This window comes from Panthera tigris, chromosome A1 (genome assembly GCF_018350195.1).
Source record: "Panthera tigris isolate Pti1 chromosome A1, P.tigris_Pti1_mat1.1, whole genome shotgun sequence".
NCBI classification, from domain to species: Eukaryota; Metazoa; Chordata; class Mammalia; order Carnivora; family Felidae; genus Panthera; species Panthera tigris.
Window position 1 is genome coordinate 133,372,764 of NC_056660.1, and position 26,203 is coordinate 133,398,966.

At 39.5% G+C, this 26,203-nt stretch overlaps 1 protein-coding gene across 5 annotated transcripts in view; it reads left to right on the top strand.

Annotated features, from left to right (window-relative positions):
- Positions 1 to 26,203, top strand: part of MAST4 (microtubule associated serine/threonine kinase family member 4) — a 562,621-nt gene that overhangs the window by 491,563 nt on the left and 44,855 nt on the right. For all 5 annotated transcript variants that reach the window (XM_042987724.1, XM_042987722.1, XM_042987723.1 and 2 more), the window contains 7 exons: positions 5,893 to 6,050; positions 8,037 to 8,112; positions 10,080 to 10,289; positions 14,630 to 14,731; positions 17,357 to 17,489; positions 20,964 to 21,031; positions 23,981 to 24,066. In XM_042987724.1, the coding sequence (XP_042843658.1) occupies positions 5,893 to 6,050; positions 8,037 to 8,112; positions 10,080 to 10,289; positions 14,630 to 14,731; positions 17,357 to 17,489; positions 20,964 to 21,031; positions 23,981 to 24,066 (833 nt within the window). The remainder of the gene's footprint in view (positions 1 to 5,892; positions 6,051 to 8,036; positions 8,113 to 10,079; positions 10,290 to 14,629; positions 14,732 to 17,356; positions 17,490 to 20,963; positions 21,032 to 23,980; positions 24,067 to 26,203) is intronic.

Consider the following 26,203-nt stretch of genomic DNA (forward strand, 5'->3'; position numbering starts at 1 on the left):
TTGTTTGTTTTTGTTGTTTTGTTTCTTTGTTTTTCTCCTCCAAAGAAAAAAAATGGCAAGCCTTAAATGTGTACCTTCTAGGTAAGGTGTTTTTTAAAGGGGAGTTTAAAAGAATTTAGTTGTAAGTTAAGACAAGGAGACAAAATGAAACCATGAAAATGGAATAGAGGAAGAAGGATACCCTTACCCCAAACTGTAACATTTCAACAAGAGCCCTAGCAATTAATGGAAACAATTCAGTAAGTTAGATAGATGCTTTCTCAGGTTAAATTAGTGGTGTTGTGGGATATCTGTCTTTGCCAAGCTTCAGAAGCTGGTGGTCATTTAGAAAGACCAGGTATGTTGTAGGTATTCAGTGAATACCTAATGGAGTGGTCTGAATGCCCTTGAACCAGCCGGAATGTGGACTTGATGATTTCAGATTTCCTTCTAATCTAATACATTTCCATCTTCATTTTGTCAAAATCCGTGGTCTTTCGTGTAGGGTTTTCATCCGTTGGTTTGTTGGGGTGGTGCTGGTTATTCACAAACCCCAACACTGTGCTAAGCATATAGATTCAGCCATGTAATAGTACTTGCATTGAAAAGACGCTACAATTAAGTTTATAAACTAACTGGTATCACCACTGCTTTATATTATGTGTTTCCAGAATTCCGTATGTGGTATAATGTGAGTTTTCTGGAGCACCTTTAATACTGCCATGTTAAAATCTGATGGATTCTTTTTACCATCTCCTTGGTCATTTTTTGAGAAGAGGTAATTTATTTTCCTATCCTCTGTTCCATTTTGCTGTGGTATGTGAGCTTATTGTCCATTTAGATAATTTTGGTGAAGCGTCCTGACAGTCTTGAGTGGTTTCAGTGACAAAGAAGGCTCACATCAGGAAAATGTGCTTCAAATTTGTAAATGGTTTCAGTGGATAAAACTGTCACTAAAAAACAGTGAAGTTACCCTTGGCTGCTGTGTCCATAACCATCAATTTTTTTTAAGGTTTTTTATTTTTTTTTTGATAGAGAAAGGAAGGGGGATGCCTATGAGCAGTGGAGGGGCAGAGAGAGAGAGAAGGGGGGGGGAGAGAGAGAGAAAGAGAGAGAGGAGAGAGAGGAGAGAGAGGAGAGAGAGAGAGAGAGAGAGAGAGAGAGAGAGAGAGAGAGAGAGAGAATATATCCCAAGAAGGCTCCGTGCCGTCAGCCCCAAGCCCAACATGGGGCTTAATCCCATGAACCATGAGATCATGACCTGAACTGAAATTAAGTCAGATGCTCAACTGACTGAGCCACCCAGGTGCTCCTGGTTATTGGTTATTTTAGAGGTTAAAAAGTTGGATAACTCCAGTGTGAAAATGAATGCCAAAACTGATCGACCAAGGAAAAAAAAGGGTAATTTCCTGAAATTTAAGTATTGTTCTTCTACAGAATTTTTGGCAAGTCTCTTGTCTCCAAATTCTTCATTTCAGCTATATGACCTTGATTTGCCCTTCAGTCAAGTTTTATTGTGGTTTGGATGCAGAAATTTGTTGCTTGTAGGAAAAATAGAGGAGAATGCAAGATCTTTCATCGTTCCATCTCTAGTAAATCATACACCATTTTAAAGAGCAAATCTCTTTAAAAAGGGGGGAATTAACATAGAATTGGACCTTGTTTGGTACAAATAAAAAAAACCAGTTGTTTGTAAGCATTTATTATGTGCTGGGCATTAGTCTAACTACTTAGAATGCATTATAATCCTTGTTTAATCCCAGCAACAGACCCTGTCGTATAGTTGATGTTATTCTCTTCATTTTATGGATCAGAAACTTGAGGCACAAAGAATGAACTGAGGGGCTTTAAACAACCCCCTTGTTTATTAGTAAGAGTACCCAGTAAATGGTCTAGACTCTGGGCTCATGGGTCTTTTGAAGGAATTTACATGGTGTTTCTTAAAATAAACCTTTTAATTAATGAACATGACCTGGCCATCTGTCATAATGGAATTATCACCATCCTTGACTTCCATATGTAGTCTAAAGAAGAAACCACCCGAGACAGTTTATAGTTACACACACGCACACACTCACACACACACACACACGCTCTTTCTGTTTCTAACCAACAGCTTCCAACCAGAGGTAACACAGTATTTCTCTTACATGTTTATTAAAGAAGGTGGCACATATAATTATTAACCTCATATTCCCAATTTTTCTTCCAAGATAGAATTTTAACTTTCAAAATTACTTTTTGCCAAAAGAGGTAAGGAACTGTTAAATCTGTGAAGTGTAGGTTTTGCACACCTAACAAAAGTTCAATTATCTCTTTTCCCTATTGTTGGTAAAAGTAATGAGTGAAGATTTGACAAGCTCTTTCTCATTTCTCTTATTTTGGGCGAGGGGGGGGGGTCTTGTCCTTTAAATTTTGGGGCAAAAATTGTGCAAAACTGCTTAGTAGTTTCATTTCCTTTTCTTTCTTTTTTTTTTTTTTTCAAAATATGTATTTTACTTTATTTTTAAATAATCTCTGTACCTAGTGTGGGGTTGGAACTCATGACCCTGGGATCAAAAGTTGTATGCTCTGCTGACTGAACCAGCCAGGTGCCCCTCTTCTTTTCTAAATCTGATCCGAGTCTCTCTCAGATTTTCACTTTCTGGGTTAACTGTTAGTCACTTAGTCAATCAGAAATGCACTTTAGTTATTGTTTTGAATAGAAAGATAGAACACAAAATTACACTTTGAATATATAGCTTCAGTTTGACATATGATTGTGTTGTTAGCTGAATTCCAGAACTACTTAAGCTGAAGTGTAAACATCAAATCTTTATCCTTTGGGTATTATAGCAACTGTAAAACTGGCAAGTGTTAAAAATGCTGTATTCTGAAATTGAAAAGATTTGGTCATAGGAAATTAATCAGTCCTTCCAGAGAATATTTAGTATTGTAACTTCTTTTAACTTCCAATTTTGCCATTAAAATTAATTTGTGGAACTTTTCCAAGATAATATTAAGATCATAAGTTTTAATTTTAAAATAAGTAATAGGGAACCACAGCAGTAGGAAGACATTCCCCCATATATTTAACAGATAAATCATTTTCTACAGAAGGGAAAGAACGGAAATAAGAATATAAATACCTGTAAATATATGAGGTATGACTATAAAATGGTATTCCTTTTAATAAATAACAAGTAAAAAATGACACATGCTTGTGAATACTGTCCTTTGCAAAACGGTTATCTGGAGAGACGAAATGATACCATTATTCAGAACATTTTGGGGGAAGTCTTCTGCAGCTTTTTTATGTAACTCGTTACTCTTGGAAAGTAGGTTTGATTTAGGACACTACTAGAGTCATACGCAAACTAATTGGGTGATGAGACCCACTGATACCACATTTAGAGAATATGCGAGAAATACAAAATGATGAGACACAATATATTGGGAAACCCCCAGACAAATGATTGAAGCTCTCCTCACAGCAGTGCCCCCCGAGTTGCTTAGACCAGTGGAGGCATCTTCTCAACAAAGTGTGCAGTCTTGAGAGCGGCCTCTGTGTCTCTGCTGTCCTGCAGCTCTCACTGACTTTGAAAGTTCTCCACTGAGCGAGTCCCTGGTCTCTGCCGAAACCTATCCTTGGACTTGTCTGTTGTCAAGTATCAACTCCCTTTTAGGGCTGTATTTGGTATCTTTGGAACCCCTGGGGCCATTTTGCTGGCCTATGGTTGTCCCCACTGCCATAAACCCATCCTGTGTCACTTGGATTTGGTGATACCCTCGTCCCATTTGGACACTGCTGTTCCACCTGAGATGAAACAGGCTTTCTTCCCGGAGGACCTCCCTGCCTCCTCGCTTTCTTAATAGTGTTAAGGTTATAACCCTCACTCACGCCACCGCATCGTTCATTTTGCCATATTCTGTAAACCCAGGGCACATAACTTACTGAGTTCAGCTGGATGGCTGGGTATTTGATATGACCACAAAATTTTCCTTTCAGAGTCAACACTTGTAACAGTTTGTTACATTTGCTATGGCTATTTTTAAAATAAATTGTTATTTTGTTTAATAAATGTTAAAGATACAAAGAAAGCCTTTCCCATCCAATCCCTTTCTCCTCCTTGCCTCCCCAGAGGGAACTAACTCTCCTGAAGTTGATTTGTGTGGTTTCCATGCAAGTACAGGCCCTAGATACTTTATGTGAAACTCTAGAGCCCAGTGAGTCTTGGAATTAATTTTCATGTTTTAGAAAGGTAGCATGATCCCTGTACTGTACATAGCAGCCCAACAGCACCTGGCCAGCAGTGCATAATCAAATATATTAATATTTCTGCAGCAGCCTTGAATCTACAGTCATACTAAGTGGATTAAATACATATTTTAAATAGCTTTCCAATCAGTCCGGTCGATGCCATGCCATCACAAGGATTACTGTAAACTTATGAATAACCTTCAGGGTTTTAGGGTTTTGAAATCTTGGATACAGAATTGTGCATATCGATTTACCTCTGAGACCTGTGTATAGATTTTTAATTCTATTTTTTTATTTGCTACTTTCCTTACCTTCACTTTATCATTAGTGCATCTCTCCTGCTTGCAGTGATTTCATAATTCTTTTCCTGATTGCTGGAGTTGATTTGGTTTGTGTTTTATTTGTTTCTTCCTACTGAAAAGTGTTTAAGACTGTGCCTGTTCTTTCTGAGTGGAGATTTGGTTTATCTCATTACTCTTTCTAGTAGCGTTCTCATTTTTATGGCTTATAAAACAGTCTCATTACATTATAAAAATTCCTCTTTGTCTCAGTATGTACTTATAAGGTGTTTTATAATTTCAAGGTATGAGGGCATTTTTAAGCTTTAGTCATTAATTTCTAGGGTTGCTTCATTGTGATGCTTCAGTGTTTATGAAGTGTATTATTAACCTAATGACAGGTTTAAAAAAAAACCTGCTAGAACTGAGATTTCAAATGAGTGTTACCTTTACAAATATGCTTATTCTAATCATGGTTCTGTTGCTCAAAAACTTCTCCATTTTGTTTTGTTTTGTTTTGTTTTGTTTTGCTTTGCTTTGTTTTGAGAAGTGCTTGTTGAGTTTACCTCTCAGGAAAAACAAAAAGAAAAGTCTGTTTGCTTTAGAGTTAAAATTCTTATATTGATTAAAAACTGTTCTTTAGCTATTCACTTTTTGTACATTACGTTGTCCTCATAACTATTGAGTGACGTTCTTCAAAAAGCAAATCTATATGCAAGGGACTAAAAACACTCAGCACTACTGAAGCTACTTTAAAAACAAACAAACAAACAAACAAACAAACAAAAAAACGTGTCAGCCAGAGAAAAAAGGGCAGAGAAATCTGCTTTTTAAAACAATGACATTGGTGAGAAAAGTACATTCTTCATCGCTTCCCCTTTTTACGCAGGGCACATACTGATGTGTCAAAGGGCAGCATGCTTTGTAAAGGAAGGTCTCTCATTACTTTATTTGTGATCACACATCCTAACATTCATTTTATGTTACTCACCTGAAAGTCACAGTGTTTGATTGTGAGTAGCGGTAGGAGCGAGGTACCATACTCAGTTGAGAACTAATCTGTCATTTCATGCGCCCAGGTTCTCTGGTTGTCACTTTCTTACAGTGGCTTTGAGTGGATCCTGCCCATTTTCAGAGCCTGAGTTTCCTACAAGAGAGGAAGCTATCTTCTGGGAAATGGTCTCATAGACAGCTGAGATGAAATATAGAAGGCATTTTGACCTCTCAGAGAAAACAGCAAGGGTACACATTTAGACACTAATTATTATAGTTCTAACATGAAAAGGCAGTAGTATGAAATGGTGATGTCCCTCCCCTAGGTTCACTGCTTTGCTCGCAGATTCACTTGTCTTTCTTACTGAGGTGGTCCCCTAACCTCACTGTGGTTTCTCGTAGTCCTCCTCTTCCTCCCAGGAGAAGCTGCATCAGTTACCATACCAACCAACGCCAGATGAATTGCACTTCCTGTCAAAACATTTTTGTACTACTGAAAGCATTGCCACGGAAAACAGATGCAGGAACACCCCCATGCGCCCCCGTTCCCGAAGTCTGAGGTGTGTGGACCTGATTGAAAAATGTTACTTAACTGGATTATCTGTTTTTAACCATTTCTAGGGAAGCCTTTGGGTGGTCCCATTCATCTCAGTGTTAATTGATTTGTGAACTTCTCTAAATAGAGAGTGATTTTCCCATCTCTATGTGATGTTGTTAATTACCACTGAAAGGCATCTTACTGTTTTTCTTTCAATTTCTCTCAATTTGCTAATTGCTATAGTAGCAGTAATCATGATGGACCAAAGGGACCTCCTATAAAGCCTTCTTGCCATTGGAAATTCCAAGACAATCTAATTGTGGTGTAGGAGCACTTAATGCTCTTATTTTAGGAGAGTTAAGCTTGGCTAAAAAGGAAGGACAGCAAAAATAGAGGATTTTCGTTCCGATGCCACATTATAAAAGTTCACCCCTATTTTTCATTTTTTCTTCACATCATGAGTTTTACTTTTTTCCAGGAACATGAATGCATTGTTAGGAGTTTGTCTCCGTTGAATTTTGACATTTGGTATCTCTTACAGTTTTGTTTTTTAGGAAGCAGACTCTAAAACAGATTTGTGTTCAGGATGCTTAGTAGGGAGTGCTCAGGATTTATACTTGTAGAAAGAAGGCAAGCAAGCAAAATGGGGCAGAGGCAAATGAAGCCGTCACACAGCTGACTCCACAGGGGACTCCGGGGATGGCATGACCTGTCAGAGTTGTGCTTCTGGGCCAAGTGGCCTTTTTTTTTTTATCCCTACCTCAGTCCCTGGGTGCAGCACCCTGGCAAGGACGTGGCTTGGATGGGGTGGCTGCATCTGAGGCCATCTTTGAAGGGACTGATGGCTGAAGGCTTCTACAGTCCCAGCAGCCGGGTGACAGGTCCTTCTCTGCCGGACGCTCAAGGCAGTTTGTCTCCGCAGTGTGATATCTTGACACTAGAGTTGGAATACTTTCCTGTTTAAGATTTTATTATGAAAGTAGTTTGTCAGGTGTTCAGTTGAACATCTGAGTTTCCTGAGGAGGGTTTTCCCCTTTGTATTTTTTTCAAAGTAAGCTCTACACCCAACATGGGGTTCTAATTCAAAACCCTAAAACCAAGAGTCCCATGCTTTATTGACCAAGCCGGCCAGGTACCCTCCCCCTGCTTTGTAGTTTTTTTATTTAGCATCATAAACTGATAGTAAATGTAGCCACGCTGAATAATTTGGGAATGAGTTATTATTTTGAGTTAGGGAATAAAAGACCAATTTTACGAATTCATTTAAAGGCGTTGTATTTTACCACATGGGTGCCCATTTTATGGTTTTATGAAAGGAGCTCCTTGGGTATCTGGTGCAGGCTATGTTCTCCCTGGAATGTAAATACTCGCACTGACGTTGCACGACTGTATACCACGAGGAACACACACGAACTGCTATTGAAATAATGAAAACGCACAACAGTTCTCTGCCTCTCTTTCATATTGTCCAAAGTGCTTACCTCAGCATCCCAAATAGGTTTTTGCTAGGCCAGAAAATGGATTTCAGTGGCGACACCTGTGCCACGGAAGACTCTGAGACCTTTTCAGTGGTACACGGCAGAGCTCAGGTGTACAATAAAAGTGTGAAATTACCCTGTTCGTTGTGTCCTAGATGTTGCTGTTCATAATGATCCTATTTTGTTTTATATTGCAATTTATTAATTGGTTTCCAAAACGACACAAATGCATCCTACGTACAGAATATAAACTCAATTTAAGAACGTTTCTGAACTAGTTTTGCATTGTAGCTGTAATTATTTTGTGGCATTCCATTTCTTAGGCTTCCTTTCTGAAATCCTCTCCAGGGTGTCACCATGTGTGGGTATGTATGTACGTACTAATGACTGATTTTGTAGTTTATCGCCTAATACACTTCTCTTACGAAGGTTGTATAGTCCTTTTGATCCAACCAATTGTTTATAAATAAAAAGCTTATTTTCATTTCATGCTGAGGCAAGTTTAAAAGGGTAATTTGCTTTGCTTGCAGCCCCGGACGTTCTCCCGCCTGCTGTGACCATGAAATAATTATGATGAACCATGTCTACAAAGAAAGGTTCCCAAAGGTAATGAATTGAATCGAAGATGCCTAGCATCAACGAACAGGCAACCTGGGTGTAGCGTGTGTAAGGTGGTTTTGTTACGGGAAGTAATGGTCCAGTCTAGTAGTAATGAGCTGGGCTTGTGTAAAACAGCACCATAGCTTCTGAAAAAGGTAAAATCACTCAACATTTTTTAAAAATGGCTGAGGACTAGCCATATTTGCTGTGTGAGCTGCCTCTAAAATGAATCCTGCTGCTTGTCCCACCCACTGGGTAGGCCTGATGAGGCACCCCAGGGAGAATGAGCCTCTAGACCCTCATGTTCCCTCTGCCCTAATCTGGGCCCCGTTGTGAATCCTCAGGCAGCAACTGTTTTACTTCGTTAGAAACCTATAGAGTAGTATGTGGTGAATGTCTTTTGTTTTGTTTGTTTGTTTTTGAGAGAGAGAGAGAGAGAGAGAGAGAGAGAGAGAGAATATTCCAAGCAGGCTCCACGCTGTCAGCCCAGATCTCTTGTAGGGCTTGAGCCCACGAACCGTGGGATCATGACCTGAGCCAAAATCGAGTCGGACGTTTAACTGACTGAGCCATGGAGGCGCCCCAACTTCATTTTTCTTTTCTGGGACTTCCTATCTCTTGAGCAAGTTGATGTCTTCCCCTATTAATTTAGAAGGGAGGGTACAGTTGCAGTGTTCCCCACTGGGCTTGCAAAAGGAATGCGAACTGAGCCAGGGAGGACTTGTCGAAGAGTTGTTGCCAGACATCCTGGCTGCAAAAGCCTGCTGTTTGATAGTTCCTGTTACCTAGTATCCACGGCCTTTGCACTAGTATCCCCGCACATTTGGGAGAAGACAGTCTTTCCATTGTGTTCCTGTTCCTCCCCCACTACTTGTGTAGCCCCAGGCAAGAAAACGAAAGGAAATCTCTGGTTTCATAAATCAGTAGCAAAATGCTTATTATTTGCAATGACCCCGACATTGATGTCATTGATTAAAGCTGTCTTAGCTATTAATTACATGTCACTTGTTCACCGGGGAAATAGGTCCTGACTCACGTAGTTAATGCTGGTTAGGATTTTAGAAGGGGAGCAGGAGGCCAAGAGAAACCCCGCCCCCTCATAGACAATATAAGCAAAGGATACTGATTAGGCAGTAGGGCGTCACAGAATGAAATGAAGGTTGGAAAGGAAATTTTCTATTTATCCTACCTAGGGAATCTCCTTGGCTTTTTACATGTGATACAGCTTTTTGAGAGAAGGATAAGGATAATATAAGATGCTTGTTCCTGGTACATTATAACCTACTGAACAAAACAACTCTTGCCTATCCTGTGGAATTCTAGCAGCAGTCTGAGTTTTGAATAGGTAAAAACATAACCTGATATTTTTGAGCATCCATCTGAAAGAAATAGCCCAAGATCTAAAACGAAAGCATAACAATTCACGGTATTGTTTGACTTGCAGAAGCCTTTATAGACCATCTTATATTTGATAGGACAGAAAAAACAATTATCACCCTAGGGTAGTCACTTTCCCTTGTATACCTCAAATCTTTCTTCCATGTGATGAGGCTGCTGTTGCTGCTTAAAAAAAAAAAAAAAATAGATTTCTTTTTTCACAACAGTTTTAGGATCACATCAGAATTGAACAGAAAGTACCAAGAATTCCTGTATACTCTGATGCCCCCCCAGCCCCCTCCCCGACATTCACACCCTCCTCCCTTCAGCATCCCTCACCAGTTAAGAGTCGATGAACCTGCAGTGACACATCATCATCACCCAGAGTCCATAGTTAACATTAAGGTTCACTCACGGTGGTGTGTATTATGTGGGTTTTGACAAGTATGTAATGATGTTATGTATATACACTGGTAGTTTCTAGAAACTAACAATTTGTGGAGGTGTCTGAAGATGCTCACTAAATGTGATGATTGAATTGTCCACTTGTGTGTTTTGTCGTCTTACATCTGTGTGTGCGTGTCTTCTCTAAATAGGCCACGGCTCAGATGGAAGAACGTCTGAAGGAAATTATCACCAGCTACTCTCCTGACCACGTTCTTCCTCTAGCAGATGGAGTGCTCAGTTTCACTCACCATCAGATTATTGAACTGGCTCGAGATTGCTTGGATAAATCCCACCAGGGTCTCATCACCTCACGATACTTCCTTGAATTACAACACAAATTAGATAAATTGCTGCAAGAGGTATGAACCACCATATAAAGTTTTCGGATTTGTTTTGCTTTTCCCCTGAAAAAAGAAAAATTTCATGAGTGCATTTGCTTACACATTGTAACCATGAGATAGAGTTCATATTCCAGGGAAGCAAAGAAGAAAAAACTGATTGCTACTTGCTGTAAATTGATTCTCGTCATCATTTATAGTAGTAATAGAAAGTTAATGTAATAACCTTTACAGGAACCTTGGGACCCAACAATCTATGGCTCTGGGATAAGTGGATTGTAAGGGATTTTCAGGCAGTGATTTTCCCCCCACCCCCACCCATAAAGTTATAAATTGCCTGAGTGCATGTGCGTTATTTGATGATGCTATCTAGTTCTAATATCTGGAAAAGCTAAATGGAAAATTGCTGGCTCCTTCCAGGCCATGTGTCCTATTAATTAACTTGCACATGGTATTGGGTAGTAAATGGCAACTTAAATTCTCATTAGTGTCAGTTCCTCTTCTAACAAAATGTCCAATTTCCAAAAGACAGATAAACACAGGTACCTGTCTAGGTCTAATACTTGAATGCGTAGATCCTGATAACACCCAGGGCAGGAAGGAATGTGTATGGTAGAATGGAATTAATGCGTATACTGCTCTTGTGACTGAAATTGATCAGCCACAGCCTACAAGTAAAACCTATTTCGTCTCTATATTTAGATATATTGTATTTCTCTACCCCATAGGGCGTAAGTTATGCCCATGTCAGCAAAAACCATAGATTGTTTTTCTAAGCATGAATATGTAAATAATTGCATGGAACTGGAAGAAAATATTAGCATCCTAGTTTTCTGGAAATTCATCTGTATTTGCCCCTACTGAATTGAGTTCTGGCAAGATGAGAAGATGCCTCTCTGACTAGAAGTCACTATTTTTCTTTCCCATCCAGACATCCCAACAGAGTTTTCTGTACTCTGTGCCCATTTCTCATATTTCACCCTATTGTAGTTCATTAAGGCAGTGTTTCTCAGAGTGTTTTAGGGGGTTGAATACCTTGTTTTTGTTTTTCATTGTTAATTTCCAATTTGTCTTGCGCTAATTCTCCTATAAATTAAAATGAAAATAAATTTATAGGAACATGCATTTGGGTGTGCAAGAAATGTTAAAAATGTAAGAGCTGCTAAATGCTTGCACTCAATTTTTGTACCTGTGTCATCACAGATTGGTAATAGCTCAGGAACCAGTCCCAGCATAGGTGTCTGTGTGAGCAGGGATTTTGTCTGTTTTATTCATCTTGTGTGGTGTCTGGCATATAGAAGAACTCTTGAATGAATGGCTTCTGACCTCCCCTCATTTAACTCACTGAAGTCCACTGTCCTCCTTACTGTCTTGTCCTCTGGACATTTTACTGGAACAGTTCTCTTTTACTGGAATATTATTATATTCAGCAATATTAATATCTTCCTTTTCTCTCTTCATAACACCCCTCCTTTTCAATTCTTCTTCTGTTGTTGTTTATTTATTTTGAGAGAGAGTAAGGAAGGGGCACAGGGAGGGTGAGGGAATCCCAAGCAGGCTCCATACTGTCAGCACAGAGACCGACGTGGGGCTCGAACCCACAAACCATGAGATCATCACCTCAGATTTCACCTGACCTGAAATCAAAAGTCAGAAGCTCAACATACTGAGCCACCCAAGAGCCCCAAGATATTTTTAGTGCTTGTGTTTTTTCTCTGCTTCTTCCAAGAGCTCTTCCTCTATCTTGTGTTTTCTGAAAGTTAGTTTTCCCATCATCTGATTTGTGGCCCACTGCTCCTCCCTCTGTTCTGGTGATCTTGTTGGCTCTCTTAAAGACCGATGAACTCTAATGGCTTCCTGTTTGTATCTCCAACCAGCAGCTCTTAGCTTTCAGATTCATGTGTCTGCCTGGCTAACGAGTATCTTTCCACATGGACAGTTCACTGAGACTGTAGTCCTGACTCCCAAATTCTTAATTCTCTGTGGCTGTAAGAACATTTATTTAATAACATTCCTCACTGGCTCCTTTCTGTCTATAAGTAAAAACCCTAAGATGGCACATTGACCATAGTGCAGTTTCATGCTCTGTTTGGGGTTTTCAAAGAGGGCTCTTTGAAGAACATGGATCACATCCCAATCGTCTTCAACCCCCTGGTACCTAGCACTGTGGCTGATACTTGCTTCCTCAGTAATTATGGAAGGAAGGGAAGGAGAAAGAAGATATGTATATATGCATGTCAAAATGCTTGATTTATTACAATTTATTGTCAAATAATTCACTTCTGCTGTTCCTTTTAATCCAACAGCTCCCCCCAAAAAGGCTAGGAACGCAATGCATATTACTTGCTATGAGAATATCTTGAAAATGACATTTGTTAAATGGTGCATTTTGAAACAGAAGAGGCAGATAAGAGAGTAACTCTGTAGTCAGTCTCTGTGAGATGCTCCTTCCTTAATTCCACAGTTCTGTCCCAGGATGTTACCATAATTACTAGTTTAGTCCTGTGTTTTTCTTTCCTTCAGAGGCTTTCCCTGAAAGGGATAGAATCAATATCCAAAGCTGTTTACATTGAAATCCTGCCACCCCCTTCCCCCCACCACACACATTTAATTTTGTTTCTGTCTAATAGACCTGGCAGATTGTTTCATGGCAATTACAAAAAGAAAATTTTGGGTTTCAAAAATCATCTGAATATGCCATATAGCATAATATAATTGTTGATATTTAGAGAAATTTGTCTTTTGAGCAGAGAAACGTGTTTACTTGTGGTATGAAGAGCATTGTTGGGTTGTCTTATTTATCTTCACGGATAAACATTTTCTTCAGTCCTTGTGTGAAAATTGAAACTATCTTCAGAATGACATTGACAGTGTCCTTCCAGAGTTTGGAGCTAAAGAGTCACAGGGAAGCTTGTGCCTTTCAGATGGAGTCCTTATTGTGGGAATTTCCTTTACCTTCCACAGGATGCAATTGTTGTTAGTTCCCAGCTGTGACTTTGTGTGCCTGGTATCTCCTGGCTGCTTTCCCCATTGTCAGTCTTGTAGACCCAGGCAAGGTCCCCCTGTGGCTTTGAGCAGGTTGATTTAACTGATGGCTTTTTAAAGTCCTGAGGTCTAGGTCAGTTCCAGATGAAATGCTTGATGTCTCCATTTGTTTTCTCACCTAGGTGTATTTAGCCAAAGAAAATAATATCCATAGGAAACTATAACCTACTTTCAAATATGGGTCTTAGTATTTTTTGTAGCAGCCAATACTTAAAATATAAACACAGGGTATCCATTAGTGTTGGTGCTTGCTCTTGGCAGCCTGGAAACTTTCTTCTCATGCTGTGTGATTTTGTTTGGTGTTGTCTTAACAGAATTCCTCCCTCCCCAATAATGTTAGTATATAAAATATTATTTGAGTTAATACAACCCATTGTATGTTCTGGCTTTGGTTATAGCTGATAATTCTTAGAAGTAAGAAGTAGGAATGAACTGATTATTTTTAGTTTAAAAAAAATTTTTTTAATGTTTATTCTTGAGAGAGAGAGAGCACGAGTGAGCTCGAGTGGCGGGGGGGGGGGGGGGGGCAGAGAGAGAAGGAGACGCAGAATCCGAAGCAGGCTCCAGGCTCTGAGCTGTCAGCACAGACTCTGACGTGGGGCTCGAACTCGTCAACCACAAGATCATGACCTGAGCCAAAGTCAGATGCTCAATGAACTGAGCCACCCAGGCACACGATAACATAAAATTTAAAAAGATTTAAAGTCAAATTTTACTGAGTTGAGTGCCTAGGTATAATTTATTCAATATGCAAAATCAAATTGGTATGAATATATCCACGTATAAACGTTATCTCCCTCACATTTGAAATCAGCAGTGCACACTTCTTACAGGTCATAAATAACAAATTTGTAGGCTAATCATGGTGCACGTGTAAAATATATTTCATGACTGTGTTAAATGTCCAGCATAACAAAAGCAGCCCTTCACTGTGTTAGCCATTTCATAGCTAAAGTTGCTTTATCTGGTAAATCAAGGTCCCTTATCAGCCTCCCACTCCACTTATATCATGTACTTAATGCATCATAATCTCTTAATCTCTCCATCATTCATGGTTCACATTAGGAGTTTTAACATTTGATTTTTACACACCGAATAGATCAAAGTTATGCAATTGAAATTTAGCTAATAGAGCCATTTTGTAGGTAAAGAATTTTAACAGTGTCCATTTATGAAGAGATAATGTCCGCTTATCTGTCTGTGAAAGGTATTTTCTAAATCACTTAATTTTCAGAGATTTGTAATTATCTAATTAGCGTGCTTTGCTGATTTCCTTTTCCACTGAATAGAGCAACTCTGTATCATCTTTCTTGTAGGCTCATGATCGTTCAGAAAGTGGAGAATTGGCATTTATTAAACAACTGGTTCGAAAGATCCTAATTGTTATTGCCCGCCCAGCTCGATTATTAGAGTGTCTGGTAAGTTGCCCCTAGATGTGACTCCATTATTTACTGTTAACTGTGGGAAAGCAGTGACCATCAGAAACTTTCAGTTTCTTTGGCTTCGAAGACTAGAGTTAAATGGAAAGAGTCAGCAGGAACTACAACTTGTGAATGTCTATGAGGACATCCTGATGTGATTTTTGTTTTCTGGTTTGAAGTAAGAGTTCTAGGATTTGTGCTGTATTCAGTGATAATCACATCACATTCTGGTCAAATGTGAAAGATAATCATGAACTAATGTGCTTGTTAACCTTAGCATAGATACTGGGTGACAGTTAATTTAAAACACTTTGAGCCTTACTTTTTTGGTGTTGGCAAGATGCAGAGAAAGGGACACCAGCAATATGATACATAATAATCTATAGTTATTTATCATCTGTTTTTAAAATGTGGCATGTTAGAAATAAATGCTAGGCAGCAACCAGCTTGGGCAAGTACCCCAGCGTCTCATACAGACCTCAAGAAGTGAGACTTTCAGAGATTAGTTCATTTTGTCAATCATTTTCCTATTTAAAAATTTTTGTTTTATGTAACTCTGGTTGAAATTTGAGTCCACACTGTGAACACACATGAAGCTTTGAGCCTGAGAATAGTTTTAAGGGGCTTAGCACTGTATCAACACTCACTTTTAAGTTCTGCTAACATCACACTAAAGTATTTGCAACACTTCAGAAATATTTGTACCCCGTGCAGTACAGCTTTGCGGTATTACACATGCACACACATACGTATAGGGTGGATTGCTAGGGTTTTGCCCTTATTTTGATTAAAATTCATAGCTTTTTTGTAATAGTGGAATGTTCACTGCCCCCTAAAAAATATACCAGTGCATTGAGAGTCACAGGAGAAGGGAAATCTTGAGACAGGGCGGGGCATGGTGGAGTAGGTCTTTCCATCAGTGGCCAGGACCCTTAGAACCACAGAATCAAAAGCACCATTTGGCTTTGTCTCTGGAAGGATAAAGGGGGAAAAATACTCTGGATGCTTCTGGGAGGAGAACTGTGTGACTGGCAAATGCCAGCAAAAGGAAGTCTGATTTTGTACTGTGTCTCCCATTGTACTTTTTGAATTATGTACCACATGCATGGACTTCCTGCATTTGTTTCATTTGAGGGAAAATACCACTTAGCATTCTAACCTGTTTCTCTGGACAACAGCAGATACGCGAATAGACAATCTTGCCCTAAAAGAGGAAGTGAATTTTTTCAGTCATCGCTCCACACCAGAAGAGAAAAAGTAAAAGTATAGCCTCTCAAAGATAGAAATGAGTGAGCTCAGAAGTAGAATTGAAAACGTTGCTGTTTTCAACACTATTTGAAGCTCTGTTGAAACTGGAGCTTTAGAGTTTTAGGGAACATTCCCCAACCACTGGTCTTATACCTACTGTTTCAGGCTTGTGCTGTGTATCATTGTAGGTTTACAGAAAGGACACTGAGTGTATACGCTCCTTTGGCTTTACTCTCTTTACAGCGAGCTTTCTTTATACATAGCCTTTAGAAACCCTTGAGTAATTCAGGTGAAATGCTGATATTCTAAAGTTGCCTATTTGAGGCATTAATCAAAATGGGTAACATCCTGGGGGGATAACATTTAGGAAATACAACTGAAAGTAGCAACTGTCATTTAAGTCCGTAAACATAATTGTTTACGACACATAAACCCACGGCATCCATCTAGAGTGATGGAATCCTAAAGATTTTTATTACATCCTAGAAGTAACAGCCAAAGGGAGTAAAATACATGAGTAAGATGTGCTACCAAATTTTTAAAATAGGCACTGGTAATCGAAAACATTAATTTCATATTTTTCTTTCTTCATCTTCACATTACGGGAGTATTAACTTTAGGATATACTGATAAAATGGTAATATTGAGATTTTAAAAAATGTTTTTGGATACCTCTGTACTAATGGAGTTTCCTGCAAAACGTTTGAGAATATATAATCTTAGCCTTACTCCTTTTGTGGCTGTTTATGGAGAAGGAGAAACTGAATCTTCTGGATAAGATTTCTGGATTTTATTTTATTTTATTTATTTTACTTTTTTAATTTTACTTTTTTAGTTTATTTATTTTGAGAGACAAAGAGAGCAAGAGGGGGAGGCGCAGAGAGAGAAGAGAGAGAATTCCATGCAGGCTCTGTGATGTTAGCGCAGAGCCCGATGCAGGGCTTGACCTTACGAACCTTGAAATCATGTTCTGAGCTAAAATCAAGAGTTGAATGCTCAGCCCACTGAGCCACCCAGGCGCCCCCTGGATTTTAAAGTTTTAATCAAAAAGCATAATTTAAATGTTAGACTTGTTCATTTCCAATGAGATAGATTTCTTAAATGGAGCATATACAGAACCTCCAAAGTTACATTACGAGGAATTTGGAAGTGGTCGTTCTGTGAGTTACCAAGGACTTAAATGTACTGCCTCAGAATATGAAAGGCTTCAAATACAAGGTGAGAATTATATACTTTTTAAAATCATTTGCTTCCTTTCTGCACAAACCACAGCCATGTATATCCAGCAAATGTTACTGTGAAAGGAATTGATGCACTAAAACCTCAGAGAATTTTGGCTCAAGTTAGTTTCCATCTGTGTTTGTCTTCTGCTAGGAATTTGATCCTGAAGAATTTTACTACCTGTTGGAAGCAGCCGAAGGCCATGCCAAAGAGGGACAGGGTATTAAAACTGATATTCCCAGGTACATCATTAGCCAGCTGGGGCTCAATAAGGATCCTTTGGAAGGTGAGTCCCTGGGTTGGGCTGGCCTTTTACTTGCCTACGCTCTGTGACTTCATACAGGAACTTAGCAGCTCTTTACTTTTGCCACAAGAAAAGGTGAACATGACCTATTTTGTGTTGTACCTGCAGTATAGGGATAGGCCTTGAAATCCTAGAGGCCTGTCAGCCTGACAATGCCAGAGTGTCCTGAAAGGGTTTCGGTTTCAGCTTTCTCTTTTTTCTCCAGCAAAGCTCCGTTGGGTTCTCCTCAAGTGCACTTGTACTTTTGAAGATGTTGCTAAAGAAATTAATTATAATTAAATTAAAAGTGACATTTAAAGGAATTGGGGAGTAATGCAACTGATGATAGATATAGATCGGGCGCAGTGTTGGTAGATCTGTTTTTGCACGTAACAAAAAAAATTACGAAAAAAATGATAATATACAGGAATGTCCGTCGGGGGGGAAATGTTTTTTAAAGCGTATGAAAGCATTTGTGGTCGGTTCAGATGAAAAAATACATCTGATGCTATTAAATACACACAAGACTAAGCACCCTGTTAGCGGTTCTTTAAAAAATCTAATACTGGTAAATGACCCCCCCCCCAGCCCCCTACCTTTTCCTACTCGTTACTGTCGGGGTGGTCATTTAAAACACTTGAGTTACATACTGCCTAAAAAGAGTCAAAAACAATCATAGGCTCCTCTATTCAAAATTGTCTTCCTGGTTCATTAAATTGAATTTGCAAACAGTGTTTATCTTGCTAAATTGTTTGTAATGATGGTGACTGTTGGCACAGATATTTTCCCATCTAAAGCCAGGGAACCTGCTGCTCTCTGCCCTGCTCTCCTATTTCCCCTGCTTTGTTTGCTCTTACGGCCATCCGATCTTTGCTTCCAGTGAAATGATGCATGCATTACTGGGAGATAATGCCAGATAAATTTATACTGTACTGAAAGCAATACCACAACAGATTCATCACTTATCAGAGACTGGTGGCTGCTTTTCTGAAAAGTTCCCTGGGGAGAGATTTTTCCCCATGGCTTTTAAATTACCATCTTTACCTTTTTGAATCATGAGTCTTCAGAAATGGTTTAAATCAATGAAATAAAAAGGGCAGATGTTTAATGGTATTCAGATGAGTTTTAAAAATCTCTTCAGGCATTACAAAATGATGCCTTAGCTTCCTGCTTCAAAAGCTGACTCTTGGTTCCATTCCATTACTACCCACTGCTTGCAAATAATATGTATTTCTCAGATAATAGTTATTTAGCAGAAATCCTATTTAAAACAGAACCATCTTTTAATTTGTTTTTTTATGAAAATAATTGGAGTGGGGAGGCTGTCAAAGTATATTATAGTGACTGTTCACGCTGGTAGAGTTAAGGTTGTTTCAGCCCTTGAATTGTAGAGCGAGTGAGCGCTTCACACTTTTCTTACCTGGAGGGAAATAACACTGTAGGCTGAACTTTGGTAGGTGAATAATCTGAGTACCTTTATAGAGACTCTAAATAAATTTTAATAGTGATCTTGGACCAGTTTTATGTTTAGTAATGCAAATTTATCACTGGGAGTTGTGTTTTTAACTCTTGACACTTTGTTTTCTTGATTCAGATCTGAGGATCATTTTTAATCGATTTAATATCACTTAGCCTGCTGTTATTACAAAATCTGGTCTCCATTTGTTTCCCTTCTTGTCAGCATCTGCACTAACAGGCCTACAGCCTGACCTTTGAAAGTCTGGAGTGAGGGTGTGGAGTGGGAATGCCCAGGTCTGCACCCCGGGACCAGCCCTGCAGGCTGTGACCTTGACCATGCAGTTGATGGGCCTCTTTGTGCCTCAGTGTTCTTTCCCTGAGACCAGGGTAGTAGTACCTATTCATAGAGATGTTTTTAGCATTATGTGAGTTATTTCTCTACCCAGGATACAGTAATGCTTAATAAATGTTAGCTACTATTGCCTTTTTATTCAAACAATATTCAAGTCAGTCTCTTCCTTGAGAATCCCTCCGACTGAACACATTTTGGTTCACCTACCAGTCCAACAATCTAAGGTCCTAGTCAGAGAGGATGTTGACATCACTGGAATAACACCAAGGAAGCACGTAGTTAGTACTGAGCTCATTTTTAGTCTTGAATTTCGGCTACTGGTAGCCGAAGTCTACACTAAGTCTTCACTTAGTGTAGATTCTGGAGTTTATTAATTTTTATCTGGAGACAACACTCCATTGTTGTTTTGCTTCCTATCTTTTATGTGTAATCTCTCCCAAAAAGGATGATTATAATTATAAGAATATGAATACATGAAATGAGAGCCTAAGCACTCCTTTTAGATGCATACAAAAATAGGTAACTAAAAACTGTAACTTATGTATAAGTTATTATATATATATATATATATATATATATATATATAACTTAGCATACACGTTCAATTTTGAAAAATTAGAAAATGCAAATTACCTGTGGTCTTACCACTCAGAGATAACTACCTATCAAAGTTTTGGAGGGAATTCCTTCATGTTTTGGGTTTTTTTTTTAATTAAACATTTTTAGGTGTAGAAATTAAAATGAACATAAAATGAATTTGGTTTCTTCATTTACTTAGGTAGACTCAGAGATGTGTTCCATTGTGGATTGAGTGGTTAAATGCCTGTGTCTTTTTGTTTGTTTCTGTTTTTCTTTTTTGTTTTTGTGTCTTTTAAGCAGACCACCAAGGTATTACTTTGTCAGGCATGTGGCATCCAGCCCATGCTGGATTGTAATAAATAACAATCAGTATTCAGTGAACACTTAATTTTTGTTAGTCAACATGCTAAGAGCCTTACACGAATATCCTATATCGTACTTATAAGAAACTAGTAAAAGATGAATACATTGTTCCCATCTTACAGAGGAAGAGCCTGAGGTTAAAAGGTCCCTAGTAAGTGCTGACTGTGGTGACCCAAGCCTTCTCATCGTCAAGCGTCTCTTAACAACTATTACTTCCTTTGTGACAAATTGCAAATTCTTAATATACCGGGAAGGGGATATTGCTCAGTGGATGTGAAAGAAATGGAGCAAGGAATGCTCAGCCATAAGTTGAGAATCATCTCTGAGCTGTGGTCAGTGTATCTTTGATGCCTTTCAGAGCCTGGGAAGACTTGCCTGTCTTGAGAATCCTATCATAAGAATAATCATTGACACACACACCTGCCCCAACCCCACCCCATGGTGATTGTGTCGACTACTGAATCCTGCTAGCTGAAGCAGAAGCCCAGCTCTCAAGTACCCGTGTCTAGGTGTTCATAAGAAATAGGGTTCTATAGAAGGGCATATAATGAACAATTTCAAAAACAGCAGCTGGTGGTTCTTACCATTTTTGATTAAGATTTTCCCATGGGTATATTGAAGTAGAGAGTAAAGTGTTTTTAATATCAAAGATATTACTTCTTATCTAGTTATAATTGTTGTATTTTTCTTAAACTTTGCTTTTTTTTGTTTTGTTTTTAATTTAGAAATGGCTCAGTTGGGAAACTATGACAGTGGGACAGCAGAAACACCAGAAACAGATGAATCAGTGAGTGTAAGTGTCTTTCTTGATGAAATATGTTGGTTTTTCTGTTTATCAACATCTGGAGATTTGGAGTGTGTTAATTACTTTGTCTCTTCACTAAGCATGTATTGTGCTTCTATCTGCAAGGCAGTAAGCATATAATTTTAGTCCTTTTTTTCAAAGAGAAAAAAATTAATAAAAAGAAATCATGCATGAAAAAAGAAAAATGCTAAACTTGAATATAAGATCAATGATGAAAAAGGGCCATGTGCTACTAAACATACAGAAATTGACCTTAGTCTTGCCAGTCCAATAAGATCTCCCAAGGAAATGGCGCAGGAGATGGGGCATGAGAAGTTGCTAGGATAAGAAGGAGCAGGGGGAACATTCCAGGCCCAGGGAACATCCTGGGCAAAAACTGTGCCACAAGGGAGCAGAGTGCATCTGAGAGCAAGGGCAAGGAGACCACAAAGATTGGAGAGCTTGGGTAAAAACCTGACATACAGGTCCTTGTTGCTCATCTTTGTCAAATCTTTTCTTTCAAGGAACAGTGGGAAGCAGGTGAACTTTGGGGGAAATGGGTGTGTTTGTGGGGTGGAGACAAGTAGACAGGAGGATGACCCAATCAGAGTCATGGCTTCCAGTCTTCTGACTACAGTCCAGACAGTAGATGAGGTGAGGGGAACACACAGGGGTGACCACGGGGAAGCCACTCAGGAGACTATGCAGTGGCACAGGTGACAGTTTCAGGATGCCGTCATCCTGGGAACCAGCCTGGAGCGAGTTGGGGGTGGTCAGAAAAGAGAGGTAGCTGTATTGCCTGGGGGCTAAGAACCCAGGCTCTGGAGTAACATTGCCTGGATTTGAAAGCTGGCCATACCTCTTGCTAGCTGTGGGAATCTCTGTGCCTAGTTTCTTCTTCTGTAAAAAAAAAGATAAAAGATTAAATGAGATAGTTTGTGTTAGATGGTTAGGTCAGTGCACTACTAAATGCTAAATAAATGATAGTTGGTGGGTGTTTTGTTTGTTTTTTGAGAGAGACAGAAAGTGCCTATGAGCTGGGGACGGGCAGAGAGAGGGAGGGAGGGAGAGAGGGAATCTTAAGCAGGGAGCCCTACGTGGGTCTCAGTCTTGCAAGTGTGAGATGAAATCACCATTTAAAAGCTCAACCATTTAAGCCACCCAGGGGTCCCAATAGTTATTTTTGTTAATTCTATCATATTTATTACAATTTTGAATGTGTTTAGATTTAAGTTTTTTTGGGGGGGGACAGTCACGCAGAGCCATCAAACTAGCAACTATATATATGGTGTGGAATTTTGGGGCACTCAGAGGGATAGTTTTGGGTGGAGTTCTGAATGACATAGGAATCATCCGTGGGCATGAATGAGGTCACCTGGGTGCAGAAAAGTTAATGAGACAGGTGGGCTTTGAACAGCCCAAAGCTTGGGGACCCATCAGAGTGGAATAGTGGAACAAGTGCATGGTCCTTGTCCCGATTTACATTTTCTGTGATGGGGTGTTAACAGTGATGACTGGACCTAAGACTTGTGTCAAAGGCCAAGGGGAAATAGAGGACAGAAGCAGTTGTTGGGTTGAGCAACTAAAGTAGCCCAGAGGCCAGGGTGTTGGGTATGTTACCTGTGGGACACGGAAGTCATCCAGGATGGTGAGAGAACTCGACCAGAGAGGAAGGTGGAAAGCTATGTACCTAAGTCTCCAAAAGATGAATGGGACAGCATGTTAGCGCATGACAGCCTCGGTTTGGAGAGGGTGACACGTACCTTAGACTCATAGGATTTCTTCTAAAATAAGAGGAAGGGAATCCTGGGCTCCACAGGAGACGCAAAGAGGCTGTCACTGCTCACTCCTCTCAATGCTCAGATACATGGAGTATGAGAGAATTAAAACATAACACTTTGCTTATTGTTTTCCTTTGAGCTCAACTTTTTATTTTATGTTTTTCCTGAAGTTTATTTACTTGTTTTGAGAGAGACAGAGAGGGAGAGAGAATCCCAAGCAGGCTCCACACTTACAGCTCAGAGCCCAGGGAGGGGCTCGAACCCACAAACCAGGAGGAGATCAAGATCATGACTTGAGCTGAAATTGAGAGTTTGATGCTTAACTGACTGAGCCACCCAGGCACCCCTGAGCTCAACATTTAAAGAGCTATCTTTTTGAAAATAGATATTTAAAGCTTCGTAAGAATAATGATAGGGAAGTAAAGAAAGGCACACGGGTTGTCTGTTCGAGCATCTTTGTTGCCGACTATCTTTTCCAAACAAAAGGTACCGCAGAAAGGACACAGACATTCTCTGGCCAGGGACAGACCAGAGTTCATGTATCCATCAGCTCATGTAGAGCCACAACAGCCCGTTCTTTCCCGGCTGACTGAAACCTGAATTAAGGCTTGACGTTTTGGACTTAAGTCTCAAAACATGAAAACACCAGGATGAGGCTGACAAGAATAGTTTACAAAGGTAAATTAAACTTGGAAATTTTCAAAAGCTTGGTGCCTTCATCTCCCGGAAATGGGGGTTCACGTACATGAGACTGAGGCTCTGTCATGAGAAGTAGTGGATCAGCACTGCTGTGCGGCATTGATCTTTAAAGCTGTCTCTCAGGTTCCTTTGGCTGCAATACTGCACTTCAGCGTATTAAACACCAGAGCATAGGGTTGCCTGGGTGGCTCAGTCAGTTGAGCGTCGGACTTCGGCTCAGGTCATGATCTCATGGCTTGTGAGTTTGAGCCCCACGTCAGGCTCTGTGCTGACAGCTCAGAGCCTGGAGCCTGCTTCAGATTCTGTCTCCGTCTCTCTCTGCCCCTCCCCTGCTCACGCTGTCTCTCAAAAATAAATAAATGTTAAAAAAAATTTAAAAAAAAACTGGAGCATATCATGCTAATATTATTTATGTTGCTGTTAAAGTCATTGTCTGGAGTTTTCAGGTATTTTCTAACTTCCATATTTTGTTTCCAAGAGCTCCAATACTTCCTTGAAACTTCAAAGGAAACCTCGGGAAAGTGATTTTGAAACGATTAAATTGATTAGCAATGGAGCCTATGGGTGAGTAATTCAAGAAAACTCTCTATTGTATCTTAACACACCTGAGTAATGTATTCTTCACATTTATTTTAGGCCAAATAGATGTCATTAGGGACTTGAATTTTCAGATTACCGCTCCTTCACTGGTGGCTATAATGTGCGGCCAAAATCATTTTTCATTTGGATACTCCATCAAGAAAACGTATCAAGTGACCTGGAGTTATTTTAGAGGTATGGAGAAGGAGGCTTTATGAAGTCATGGAAGGTTTTTATATAAATCCCTGTTTCTGCCTCCTTTATTCCACTGTTTTGAGTGCCGTAGTGCCTACTCCTGGTTGTAAATAGGCATACACATGCATCTACCTCTGGATATATATAATCTTTATCTCTAAACATATTTACACTCCTATATAGCATTACTACTTAAGAATTAACCAGTACTTTGCAGTCTTACCACCAGTCAACCTTGTGAGACAAGTACTGCAGTAAAAAGACTGCTTGAAAACTTAGAGCAGTTCATTTCCTTTAGTCTTTATATCACACCAAGGTTTTGTTTTTTTTTTTTCAGTTGATGTCCGTACTCTGATCACATTAGTGGTGCCCCTTTCTTTTTTTTTAATTCTTTTTATGTTTTATTTACTTGTTTTTGAGAGAGAGAGAGAGAGAGAGAGAGAGAGAGGAAGGGAGGGGCAGAGAGAGAAAGGGAGAGAGAGAATTCTAAACATACTCCAGGCTGTCAGCGTAGAACCCAATGTGGGGCTCGAACTCACGAACCGTGAGATCATGACCTCACCGAAACCAAGAGTCAGACGCTTAACCAACTGAGCCACCCAGGCACCCCTGTGGTGACCCTTTCTTGATTCATTTTCATAGACATAAGCTTTTCTTCTCACAGTGTAGGGTCAATGGTGACAAGATCCTTCTGAGTTCCTTAGAAACAGGAAGGGTAATTAATACACATATTGTGTCCTGATCCATCTTAGACAGCCCAAGAGCTCTAGTTTAATTAAGTATTAATCTCAATTCCATCTGTATTTGGAGAGCAATAAACAATCCCATAGACATTTATTGCCATTTGTCACACATATGAGCAGATGAGATAAAAGTGATTTCTGTTACGCCACAAGGGATGTTTCTCCTTACGACTTTTTTTTTTTACCTAATATTTTCCACACCATTAACTTAGTGAAGAGCTTAAATATTTGTGAGTCCTTCCTGTGCTTCACTGATTTATTTTCAGGATTATGTCAAATGGTATATTTCCTGATACAGCTTATAAATGTTTTGATATTTTATTTTTAGAATATTTTATTTTGTTCAACGGTCCTTTGAAACTTGTCCCCCTAAGGAAATTATTTGGGTATAGAGTTGTTTGTGAGTTTCATTTGTTTGTTATTTGGTTTTAGTTCGTTTTAGTTTTCAAGATCATGTGAGGATTTCTTCCTTCATTAGGGAAAAGACTGAACTTAGATTTAATGAGTCTATGGGTTTGAGCCCTGGTAGACTTTATTAGCAGTGGAATTCTAGAATAAGATGATCTGTGAAGCACCACTTGTATAAAATTTGGGCATATATCTTAGCACTATTTGGAGTTCTAATTGGTTGAGTAAACTCATTTGTAGTGCAATTAAACCACTGTATAGTAGATGAGGTATATCACACTTTAGGGAATGGCTGGGAATATACAAGAAGTTAAACAAGCTGTGAATCACTAAACACCCAGGATGCAGGCCAAGCCATTAATGGGCTTACAAGCTGCCTGTGGGAGCTTCTGCCCATCAGCCAAAACTTTTTGCCTCTTTTGCTCTTCTCAGATTTAATCTCTCATTACATCTCTGACAGATTTCCCCTTCATTTTAATTATTTTTAGTTCAAAATTTGAATGGGGCTCTACCCATTGGTCCACCCAGTCAGGAGACTGACTGTAAGCTTATGTGTTCCAGTGGAACACTGGGTAGATGATCTGGGGCTGTTGGAGGTTTCCTTGACATGTGTCACAGTCTGCCACTCAGCATCTGTGGCTCAGAGTGACACCGATGCCTTGACTTTGTGAAAATTGCCCGGCCTGGGAACTAACCCTCTCATTAGGAGGGGCTCTAACACATCAGCGTTTTCTCCGCATCATACGTAGTGACGGTTCATGTTATGAAGCCAACCT